Genomic DNA, 12918 nt, shown 5'->3' on the forward strand with positions numbered 1-12918 from the left:
GTTCGGTGCAGGCTTGGAGGGCAGAGTGCCTGTTCCTGTGCTGTAATTTTCTTTGCTCTTTGAATAAGCCTTCCAGAATACCTACTACATCTTTGTACTAGCTTTCTGTGCTTTTGCACATGGAGTCCCAAGTCCATCTGTGTTGCAGCTTTCTGAGGATTTTCACCCTTTAAGTATTATTTTGTTCTGTGCTCTCCCATCCAAAATGAACAACTTCACGGTTTCCCACAGATACTTAATTTGATAATTATTTGGCCACTTACGTAACCTACCAGGCTCTCATTGTAAACTGTTTTCGTCCCTGTCGCAACATGCCTGCCCACGTTCTTTTCTGTGTTGCCTGTAAATTCGGCTAAAGTGCAATCGTTTCCTTCCTGCAAATCATTAAAATATGTTACAAGTATCTGCTGTCCCAGCACTGTTCCTTCCGAAACCCCACTGGATACTGGTCGCCAAAATGAAAAAGAACCCCATCTCCCTGCTCGCTGATTCCTGCCCATTAGCTAATTCTCTATCAATGCCGAGTTACTGCCTCCAAAACGGTGGGCCTTTACCTTCGGGCTTTAATCTTGGCGAGATACGTTGTGGAATCCCTTGTCGAAATCCATTCTGGTTGAGAATTCGTTGAAAACATCTGTAACTTCTTCAAATGATCCAATAACAACTGGCAAGAGTGAGATAATCACTTACTTTAGAGTAGATTTTATTTACATCTTTACCCACCGAAACAATGACCAATAGGCAGTGAACTTCGTATTTTTATTATTTATGACCTGCTCATCGATCATGCAGCGAGCTTACGAATGAACCATTGCACATTTCTAATTTCATTGACAGAGTACAAAGAGTTACGGTTGGTGAATGGAAAGCATCGCTGTGAGGGGAGAGTGGAAGTGTTCTACAATGGCACCTGGGGAACAGTGTGCTCGGACAAACTGGATAACCATGATGCAGAAGTGATTTGTAAACAGCTACACTGCGGCGCCTTTTCTTACATTAATTATGACGCTCAGTTGTTCGGGCCAGGAACCGGACCCATATGGCTTGATAATATTGAGTGTAATTTAAATGAGAGAACGCTTTGGCAGTGTCAGACAGACCCTTGGGGTAAACACAACTGTCAGCACTCGGAAGATGCGGGTGTTGTCTGCTCAGGTAAGCCAGCACACGTATAAATCATGTAGCCTTTTCAGACATTGGTGCCCAATTCAATTATATTTTCCTCCTGCTAACAGAATCCATCGTGGGTAAAGAGGAAGTCGACAGGCCACCGGAATGCGTTCGCAAATCAGGTGTTTGCATTTCTTCATTACACTGAACATTTGAGGTATTCGTGGCTTTAGGAATGGAGATGTCAATAATAGTTTCTATTTCCAGATTTGGGACTACCTGTGCGCTTGGTTGGAGGAGACAACAACTGTTCAGGGAGAGTAGAGATATTGTGCAATCACCTCTGGGGCACAGTATGTGATGACCCATGGGATATTGAAGATGCCAATGTCGTTTGTCGTCAGTCGGGTTGTGGTTCCGCTCTATTTGCCCCAGGAGGGGCCTATTTCACTCAGGGTGAAGGTGATATCTGGCTAGAAGAGGTGAAGTGTACTGGAATGGAATACTTTCTCTCTGACTGTCCTACATCATCGTCCGCACAATCAGATTGTAATCATAAAGAAGATGCCAGTGTGATCTGCTCCGGTAAGGGTCCAGACACGTGATGAGTTTGTTTTGTTCGGTTAGAAGGAGGCAGAGTTTTTTCATAAATGAGTGTCAGCAGTTCCGTGTCTTAAGATAAACTCTAAGGTATCAATCTCATGACTTAATATGCAATGCCTTCCACAGGACCCGAGGCCGCACTGACAGATTCCCCATCCTCAACTGCAGGTAATGTTCCTTAAAATCTTTACAATATCTTGAATATTATTCCTGTTCTTCACAGTGCTCGCACTAGCGATACTCATGTTATTGACATTCTCTTGGCATTGTAAATTTAAAAGAAAATATTAGTGTTTTCATCAGTGATTTACTTTTGTTTGAGAAATGCAATCGTTGTGTCTATTTCTTAAATCCCTCTGTGATTTTCCGCTTAAGCACAGGGAATTGAGAAGACTCCCATACCTGTTGTCATCTGCATTACACTCGGAGTTTTGTTAATCTGTGAGCTATCAGCACTAATGGCTGTCATACAGAGAACTCTAAAAAGGAAAGGTGAGTTTCATATCTTACCTCTGATCTAACACTGGACCAGTCATCATATTTCACATCCCGGACAGTCTGCATTTATTACACTTTTCCAGAGAGTCTGAGTTGACAACGTGAGAAATACATGTTAATCTACTAACTTCCTTTTTTTAAATGTTCAATGCAGTTGTTGATTACGATGAAGACAAAGAACAAAAAAAACTGGAACACATCAGCACAGAGAGCAGCATATGTAGAGGAAACAGGCCTAACGTTCTTAGACGATATGCCTCTTCCTCAATGCAATTATGGAAATGTAAATTAGTTGCAAACTTCATATTCGTTCTCCAAGATCACACAGTGTACTCGATACAAAATAAGTTACTTGTTGTACCGATGAATCACATTTGCTTCAATTAAAAATTCACATGTCACTCATCCTTTCCCACTCGGGTTCCATTCTTCTTCTTCTTCTCATTCCTAACGCGCAATAATATACAAAACATTCCAATTCAACTAATATATAATATTAAAAACCACCCTGAATATGGATAAACTGATCATTTTTCAAACTGACGAGATAAAACAAAGAACAGTTTTGTCCTCATTCGCCCGTCAAAACTGATACAGTCCGCAGAGTTCAGCCGGTGTCATACGCAATCACTTCGCACAAGCACATACACATGCAAACACATTTAAAAAATATACCTATTACATACAAATAGTCTCCTCCTTATTCAAGCTGACTGGCTTTGTCAAATCACTGTTTTCCTCGGTTTTCTTTACTCCTGTTACACATGAGAACCCGTCCTGCACTACATTTCTCCTAAGCAGACTCAGTAAAGTGTAAAATCCCTCCGGAATCTGGCTTGTAAATTCTGGGAGAATGATAATGTCCGGAGCATGAGGCGCGCCTGAACCTCAAACTAAATGGAGCAAAACTTCAGAAGTTTCCAGAGTTTAAATCGATGATGGAACATGGTTTATGATTATAACTAAACCATGAAAAAAAATCGAAATTTAGAAATGGTATCAATAAATATCAATATATGTGAAAATAATTAATGTTCTTTGCTCAACGGAACACTTGAGGAGCTGATGTCCAAGTTAGGATAGTTTGTGGGGGGCGGGGGGGGGGGGGGGGCGCGGGGAGGGGGGAGAGGCGGGGGGGGGCGTTCTGTACAGACAATTTTTCTCACTTATTAGACAATGGGACTGGTCAAACTGCACATTATCTTTATTTTTCATAGAACAAATGTCACTTTCATTTCTCAGAAACTCACAGTGGGAAGTGGTTCAACAAAATATTCCTTTGTCAATTTCAGGCGTGTTGCATTCACCAGTGAAGAATTATTTCTGAATCAGTGTTGATTTTCTTAATGAATTGCAGGTCCTTCTTCAATATTGCTCCATGAATAGCATTGCAACTTAAGCTCCATCTTAATTATGAATCATAAATATATAAGGCAGCAACTTTCAGGAAATACATAAATCAGAGGCAAAGGCAAATAACTTCAATTAGGAAATATATTTTACAGCAAAGAGCCAGAGGCTGACACACTGACCCTATTTCAAGATAAACAGGAACTGCTCCTCTATTAAGTTAAGGCGCAATTAAGCACAACCTCAGATGTAAACCCGGGGGAATGTACTGAAAATCAATTCACTCTTTGCTTCCTGAAACAGATGCCGTCACTGGCGCCAGTGGTCCACCTGCTGGCTCGTATCAAGGAATTTATGAAGAAATTGAGAGTATTCCATCTGGCAAGATTTTCGATGAAACTTGTGGCTCAGGTATTTATACACATTCTGGCTGATCGCGAACGTTCACTGAAGGAATGCCCTTTCCACTGAAATTCCCATTTCCAATTGAAAATTCACCGAAATGACATGATCAGCAGTATAATCAGTATGCTCTTGTGATGGAATACTTTCACATTGAGCGTCTCCATGAAGATGAGTGCAGAGAGAAGTGATGGGTTTGGGAAGATTGCCCCTGCTCCTTCCTGTCTTATTTGAACAAAAAACAAAGAACAAAGAACATTATAGCACAGGAACAGGCCATTCGGCCCTCCAAGCCTGCACCCACCATGCTGCCCGTCTTTACTAAAAGCCCCTGAAATTCCGGGGACCATATCTCTTTATTCCCATACTATTCATGTATGTGTCAAGATACACCTTAAAAGTCACGACAGTATCCAATTACACTCCCTCCCCCAGCAACGAGTTCCAGGCACCCACCACCCTCTGTGTAAAAGATCTGCCTCGAATATCTTCTTTAAATGTTGCCCCTTGCACCTTAAACTGTTCCCTCAAGTAAATGACTCTTCAACCCTGAGAAAATGCTTCTGACTATCCACTCTGTCCATGCCTCTCATAATATTGTACACTTCTATCAGGTCGCCCCTCAACCTCCGTCGTTCCATTGAGAACAAACCAAGTGTCTCCATCCTCTCCTCACAGCTAATGCTCTCCATACCAGGAAACATCCTGTAAATCTTTTCTGTACCCTCTCCAAAGTCTCCACATCCTTCTGATAGTTTGGTTGTAGACAACGATAAGGAATCCCTTTTCCTATTTCTCACTCAGCAGCATACTGACTACTTCAGGTGTCTGAGCTGTGAAGAGTAACTTTATTGACTATAACATAATTCAGTCACTCCCATGGCGGAATGTGTGTGTGTGCCTGTGGGGTGGGGTGGCGAGGAGGGGGGAGGGGTGTGGTGGGATGAAAGGGGTAAGCGAGGAGGGGGGGAGGGGCGAGGGGGGGTGGTGTCGTGGGGGGAGTGTGCTGGAGGGGGCGGGAAGCTGGCTGCTACGGAACAACAAACAAAAGAAGTTCTATTGAGGAACATATAGAACCATACAGCACAGAAACAGGCCCATCGAGCCACCGTATGTATGCCAAATGGCAAATACTAAAGCATATTAATTCCATTTTCCAACACTTGGCCCATAACCCACTATGCCTTGGCGATTTAAGAGCTCGGTCAAATGCTTCTTAGATGTTGCGAGAACACTTGCCTCCACCACCTCTTCGACATTTGTTCCATATTTCCACCACTCTTTCAGCAAAACATATTTCCTCAGATTTCCTCCAAATCACTAACTCTTCACCTTAAATCTCTGCCCCGTGGCCATCGTCAGCTCAGCTATGGAGGATCATTACTGTGTTCTACCCGATCTATGCCTCTCATAAGTTTGTGCTCCTCTATCAGATTTTCTCTCAGTCTCCTATGCTCCAGGGAAAACACACACATCTTATCGAGTCTCTCCTCACAACTGAAACGTTCCTTCCTTGTGAATCTCATCAGCACACCTATTCGTGCAATCATGTCCGACTGAAAGGCAGACAATCAAACTGCACACAATCCTTCATCTGTGCCGAAACAATGTTTTATAAAGTTGTACCAAGAACTCGTTGTTCCGATATTCCATGTCTGGCTAATGAAGGCAATAATTCTGTACATCATCTTCACGATAATATCGATGTGTTCTGCCACCTTTAGGCAACTATGGACTTCTACACCAATGCCCCTTTGCTCGTTAATAATCCCCAGTGGCTGACTGTTCATTGTGTATATGCTACCTTCGTTGGACCTCCCACAATACATCAGCTCATATTTATCAGAATGTGTAGTTAATTTAGGATAAATTATACAATTATCCATATAAAAATAATCATGAGATTATTTCCAGTGCCGTTAAATTCATAGAATGTTGTTGCAGGAAACAAATAGCAAGGGAAAATGTACTTACAATGCATAAATAATAATATAATCCGCGTGGGAGTACAAAAGAATAGGAATCTCCACTATATCGAGAAAGGGGGAATGATTCAGAGCAGATGGAATCAAAAGGTAAAGCAACAGCTGGAACCGAGTCACTTGAATGCAATTGCCTTTTAGATCGCAACTAGAATGGCAAAATAATAGATGGGAGGAGCCAGCTGAGGGACAACATAGATACCTTAGGAATGAAAAAGTCATTATATTTAGGAAGGTGCCCTATGTCGATCCTCAGAAAATTTGAAATGTTGTCCCGCAAAGAGCTGCGAATATATAAGCTGTCAAATATGTAAGAAAAAGTCAAGTATGAATGTCACATTGTGGACGAAAGAGACATTGTTTGAATTGAAGCTGAAGGAACAAGAATGCACGAAGAACATGGAAAGCTGGAGATGGAGAAACCAAGAAAGAAAACAGGATGGTAGGAGGCACGAGAAACAATGAAGAAGGCAATGAAGTTAAATTATATAGCAAACCAGAATAATATTGCAACATATTGTATCGGATATTTTAGATATTTCTGTCAGAAGTTAGTGAACACTGCAATGAAGTAAACGTGAAAATCCTCCAGATGCCACATTCTGGTGCCGACTCGCCTATGACATCGGAGAAAAAAATAGCAGACTACAAAATCGAGAAAGATCAAATGGCCATAGCACTAGAAGTTCAGGTTAGAAAACAAATGCAATCACTATCTAATTGTGAGGATTTAGAATATTCGTAAGTTAGATAAGCTGAAAGCTTATCCAATGACCTAAAACATGACAGTGGCGACATTACATCTGTTAAAAATATACAAAGCAAAAAGTGTGCAATATCTGAATTCTACCTGATAATTAATAATGACTATATTTGAAATGTGTGATGCAACATGTCCCTTGCACAACAGACAAATCATCTTTAGGTTATTAGACAAAATACAATGGGACACCTGCTAAATGAGAAAATACGACACAAAATACAAACATATTGTGATTAGTAAGTGGACTTCGAGAATGAAAACTACGTATGCCTCAAATGGTAGATGAGATGATCACCAAATTGATCAACATTTCAAATTCCATTTGATAAGCTATTGCATCATTACCTCATGAAAATGCCTCATGTATGCGTCAGCCTTTGTTCAGGTGCCAGCACTGTTAGGCAGCGCTGGTTTCAACTCATTCTACAGAAGCAAGGCTAAATTATCAGTGCGATTATGAGGGAAAGATCCACATACCGAGGGCAAGAAGTGGATGAGACGTTCAAAACGTTCAAATATACGTTGGTATATTTCAATCCAAATGAGAGGTCCATGTTTCCCCTCTCATTTTGGACTGAAATATACCACAGAACCAAACTGAAGCAGGGCATGGCAATTTTCCTGGTGCTTTGGCAAATATGTTTTCCATCATGTTTCATCACGTAATCAGACCATCACACTTAATTGTTCGCATTTAATTGAGTAAATCAGCTGTCATGTTTTGTTTGTTACATCAGTGTTTGAACATAAACAAATTCCTAAATGGCCGCAATAACTTGTCAATGCCGTCTGGCTAAGAGCATACAATGTTAATGCAGATATTATGATGATCTCTCTGGTCACAGTTTAGAAAGCACTACCTACGAGTCTTGCATAGATATACAGAATGGCAGAATGCGGGACCTTGTGTTTCACAAGCATCCATGCAGAACAGAGATTTATGATACAAACATGGGGATTAATCCTGCACTTCCTACATTTGTCAATGAAACTGAATTCCCCCCCAGGGTGGGGATTTCAACATTCGGGCAATAATAAATTATAACCTTAAAATTTGTGTTCATTCGTGACTCTCTTCGTTTCTTTGCAATGTGTTCATAATGGAAGCACCTATTCTGCGATTTGTCTTATCCACCTGAAAATTCTGAAATTCCAGAATCTGATATTTAATATTAATTGTCCAATTATGTGCCGCAATATCAGTTCAAAGACACTTACGCTCTATTTTGGGAATGAATGAATAGGTAAGAATACATTAACGCACTGAAATATAGTATGATGCATGTATCTGGGTTTTCATTCCCACAGTCACTGCCGGCGAACTTACGTTAGCAATTATAAACAACTCCGTGCGGTCGGGGGTGGGTGTTCGCTCTGAGAGGATTCGTCATCAGCATACACCGCTCAATGTCTCTATATGAAAAACATACATTATGCTTTATAATCTGCAATCATTCCCTTTGTTTGGAAGAGGTCTAACACTTACAGTATGTCGCCTGCAATAGGAACGGCTTTATTTGGACAGTGTTGCTCTGATCAGAAGGTGCGGATAATTCTCCTTGAACTATTGTATTTCTGTGTATTTAAGTTTATGACTGAAAGGTGCCCTATTAAATTTCCAGTATAGTGACACAGGAACGATGTACGTACTGGGCGCTCTGCCCCTACATTTCAAGTTATCTCCCCAATGATAAATCATTTTGTCTTCAGCAGTTTCTGCTTCCATGGATTCCCTCAATCAGATCGAATATTACACCAGTCACAGCTTAGGTAGCACGGATCTGGGATCAGAAAATCCAGCTTGGAGCTCCTCCTGCTTTCAGGGTCAGTATGACTTCAATTTTGTGACTGTCAATTTTGTTCCCTTACCCAACTCCAAGTCCCCCCCCCCCCTCACCCCCCAAACCCCCCACTACTCTCTCTCTGCTATCGAATAGTATCAACTCAGCATCAAAACGACCAAACGGTCTAAGGGCGCTGCCATGAACGCGCAGTGATGTAGTGGTTAAATTTAACAATGCTGGAATAATATACATCTGACACATTATCAAACTGACTGCACCCAGCGGTAAAGGAAATGAAAAAAATTTTCGACTTTCTGCCAGAAAAAATAAGAAATGCCTGTTCGTATTTGATGGTTGCTACATTGTGATCCTTGTGCCTTCCAAATTGAGACGATCCGAACACCAGTTAGCAAGCTGCAAACTTTCTTGATGTTCTCATCTTTCGACACATAAGGTCAACGTTCATCAATTTTCCTGTGCTCAAACCCGGGTAGATTGACACAAATATGGTCATTTCTGTGTGTGCAGTGTTAGCAAGAATTTTAATGGAAATCTCTATTTCATTGCAGATCCGGTATTGGGCGATTATGATGATGCTGAGACTGAAGCATATGGGACAAGGGTAGGTAACTTGTTGATGAACAGAGATCCTGATCACCGCTTCACAGAAAGGACTGCTGACGGCGATCTCTCTCTTCTTGGTGAGTTCAATCACTGACACTTACCCAGTAAAAGTGATCTGTGTAAAAAGGCTGTTTTCAATTCAATTCTAACCAACGGCCAGAAAATTGAGAGGCAACCTCCAAAAATATCTGAGTTCGCTGGGCAGAAGGTGTCGTTGCAAAGCGCCAGTTGTACTGGAGACGATGTCCATGGTAAGATATTTGCGGTACACTTTCAATTTAAACAGACTCATCCCCAATACATCTTGTGTAACATAAACTATTCAGCACAAGACAGTCTTATCTTACTGGAGATGTGAAGAACAGGTTGTAAGTTACATAGCCTGATTACATTCCAGTAATTGCAGGCAGTCAGCAAATCCGCTGTTTAATTGGAATACATATTGCCGAGAAAGAGAATGAAACACCAGGTTTATCAGGGGACGATTTGAGATGGTGTAGTTCTTGTTTGCTGTTAAGGCAATGGATATTTTCAAGTATCAGTGGGCCCTCTTCTGTATCCTTTCCCGTCTCCTCAAATGGCTCAGCTGGGGAAAACAAAGCCATTCCATTGGAAACTTCGATCGTTACTTTCCGAATCAGTTTTGCCCCTGCAATCACATTTTATTCTCCATACACCTGAGTTCATTGTTTTAAAAAAAACTTTAAGGTCGAATCTTCCTGTTGTTCCTGGAGTATCATCGATCCCAGTTCATCACCAGCCAGATTTTTTTTCTAACCCCCCCTCCATTAATTAAGCACGCTCTCTGCAAACCTTTCCAGCCATAGATCTTCCCGTACATCCTGGCCATTTGGAAACCCCGCAATGAAATCCCGACGTGATTTGTGGCTGAAGGCCACTCTACCGCTCTTTGTGTCTTGAGGTCACAATTCCAGGCATAACTTTCTAAAATGCAATGACTTTGCTATCTGCCTGATTTTGCCATTATGCTGCTTTATGTAAACATTTGTTTGCAAGCACTTCTCTGTAAGTTATGAGAAATGTCTGGCAGTCAATTGTTTAGAAAAATAAGAGTTGCATTATTCCTTCACTCCCATCATAACACTATACTCTTTATCTCATCACAAAACACAGCACTCATAACAACACAGATCCCACTCAATTGTCATCCTCCTAGTTTGGTAAGAAAGAGTGCTTTCGCCCTGACAGTTACAAGTTGTGTGATTCCCGTGCAGAAGGCCAACGACCCTGTGCCTGAAAATGAAGAAAGATCATTACCAACCGGTTAACAACAATGTTTAATTATCTCTTCCAATGTTTATGCGGCGGTGATGAGATTGTGCCGTGTGTGGTTTCTGTCGCTTGTGATGTGACTCCATCCATTAGCTAAGGTTAAAATTATGCGAGCGAACAAGTTATGTATTGATTAATCAAAGATATTTGAGGTGAACAGGTTCAGATTGACGAGTAAAGATGAGAATTATCATGTCCTAGTGGCGGTTGGAACTTTTTTTATAGAGCAAAAGAAAATGAAGATAGACAACGTATGAACAACTCAGGTCAAAAGCACGCTTTAACCTCGTGTTTGAAATGTAATCACTCTTGACATAACGGACATGGGGACGCCGTTTGCACTACACAAACGGATAACTTGATTCAGTGAGAACGACAAGATCAGTTGCTAAATGGGATGGCTGATTGAATGGCAGATAATGGTCAGATGCTGGCAAACTACAGGATAATTCCTCTGGTCTATTTGAAATTACTTCTCTGGTACTTCACATTCAGTTCCGTTGACATAATGCCTTAACTGCCAATTCTGCTCGCTAAGATGGCTTTCACATTTGTCAGCGTAGGACTTCCTCGCGATTGCTTTGGCGTGTCAACCACATATTTAAAAATAAAGAAACATTGAGTTGGGAATTGACAGATGAGAGATCGACCAACTGAGTGGTAATGCACATCGCCCTTACTCTCGCTTTTTTCTCCATTCCAGGTAAATGTCAACGTCTAATCACAACAGATAAGACAGAACTTCAGGATGCGTTCTGAGAAAATTGTCATTATCTTAGCGAACTGTATGAACATGCTGACTACGATTGTGTCGATGCGAATTTACCTTTATTTCAATTAATTACCATGATATTTTGTGCTGAAATAACTGCAGTTCAATTTTCTCCTTTTTTCAGATTTTGTAATGCAGATGTTGAATTAAATTTTTAAACAGCGTTAGTTTTAAATAATTTAGTTGGTTATATTAATAATGAAAACTATTGCTCTGTTTGCATACGTTATCTCTACTACAAAACTGCGAAACTTGTGTATGAATGAAAGGCATCAAGGAATATCAACTGCTTTGTATTTGAAACCCCATTAAATACGTTGTAAAACAATTGGCCAAACTGTTGTATCGCGATTTATTTTAACATCGTCCGCCGCCGCCAAATGTCCCAAATGCAGGAACGAATGTTCCCTTAGTCTGTATGCATTCATATGCAACGTTGCTGGATTTTATCAATAAACGTACATTGACTAAACACTTCAGTCAGAATGTGTGTTCCGTCGTTGTTTATGTTCTATCTAAAACTTGGATGTTGCAATTATTTCAGTTTCTTTTAACGCAGCAATTATTTAGAGAATATGAAAGAAAACAGTGTTGTTGTGGTAGTTAATGGCAACGTCTCCTGTATTGACATGGGCTCTCACAATGTCTGGGTGCATGGATGGAAGGGGCGCGGGGTGTCTGTGTGTGTGTGTGTGTGCGGGATGGGGTGGAGGAGAGGTGATATTTGTTTGATGCGTCCAGCAAGGTTTCTTGAAGCAATATGGGAACAGTCAAATAGGGAATGGGCCGTACCAGATCTACTATTGGTGAATCAGAGCAGCGAGGTGACACGAGTATCAGTGTGGAAGCATTTCGGGAAGGGACCATAATCACTACGTTTTAAGTTACTTATGGATAAGGAACAGAGTAGACCTCTGCGCTAACCTGTGGAAAGGCGATACGACAATATTAAGCAGCAATTGGGTAATGTTCATTTGGGCGGCTGTTTGAGGATAAATCATAAGACCATAAGACCATAAGACATAGGAGCGGAAGTAAGGCCATTCGGCCCATCGAGTCCACTCCACCATTCAATCATGGTTGATTTCAACTCCATTTACCCGCTCTCTCCCCATAGCCCTTAATTCCTCGAGAAATCAAGAATTTATCAATTTCTGTCTTGAAGACGCTCAACGTCTCGGCCTCCACAGCCCTCTGTGGCAATGAATTCCACAGACCCACCACTCTCTGGCTGAAGAAATTTCTCCTCATCTCTGTTCTAAAGTGACTCCCTTTTATTCTAAGGCTGTGCCCCCGCGTCCTAGTCTCCCCTGTTAATGGGGAACATTTTAAAGGCCAGTTGATTAGAGTTCAGGATCAGCATGTTCCTGTGAACCTGACAGAGAAGGATTGAAAGATTCGGGGATCTTGAATCACAAGAAAAATTGTGAGCTTAGTCAAAAGAAAAGGGGGCAGCTTTAGGAAACTGAAGACAGACAGAGCCATCGACGAATATTAACAAAGCAGAAATTAAAATTAATATGGAGGTATGAGGGTTAAAAGGGGGCATGAAATGTCTTTTGCAAACAGGATTAAGGAAAATCTCAAGGCGTTTTCTGGATTGGTAATGAGAAAGAGGGTAGCCAGCGACAGGGTAGGTCCACTTAAGGACAAAGGGAGGAGTTCATCCGTGGAGTCGGAGAAAGTGAATGAGGCTCTCAGCGAAACATTTGGATCGCTACTCCCAAAGGAGAAGGA

The 12918-nt window shown here is 41.3% G+C and overlaps 1 protein-coding gene across 1 annotated transcript in view; it reads left to right on the plus strand.

Moving 5' to 3' along the window:
* LOC144486475 (scavenger receptor cysteine-rich type 1 protein M130-like) overlaps nucleotides 1–11168 on the plus strand; it is a 37257-nt gene extending 26089 nt beyond the window's left edge. Inside the window, exons 6-14 of the mRNA XM_078204517.1 lie at nucleotides 838–1155; nucleotides 1236–1292; nucleotides 1378–1695; nucleotides 1840–1881; nucleotides 2089–2205; nucleotides 3865–3972; nucleotides 9062–9114; nucleotides 9277–9367; nucleotides 11113–11168. Coding sequence (XP_078060643.1) covers nucleotides 838–1155; nucleotides 1236–1292; nucleotides 1378–1695; nucleotides 1840–1881; nucleotides 2089–2205; nucleotides 3865–3972; nucleotides 9062–9114; nucleotides 9277–9367; nucleotides 11113–11168 — 1160 coding nt within the window. The remainder of the gene's footprint in view (nucleotides 1–837; nucleotides 1156–1235; nucleotides 1293–1377; nucleotides 1696–1839; nucleotides 1882–2088; nucleotides 2206–3864; nucleotides 3973–9061; nucleotides 9115–9276; nucleotides 9368–11112) is intronic.
* The last annotated feature ends 1750 nt before the right edge of the window (nucleotides 11169–12918 follow it).

Source organism: Mustelus asterias, unplaced genomic scaffold (assembly GCF_964213995.1).
Source record: "Mustelus asterias unplaced genomic scaffold, sMusAst1.hap1.1 HAP1_SCAFFOLD_359, whole genome shotgun sequence".
In the NCBI taxonomy this organism is placed as follows: Eukaryota; Metazoa; Chordata; class Chondrichthyes; order Carcharhiniformes; family Triakidae; genus Mustelus; species Mustelus asterias.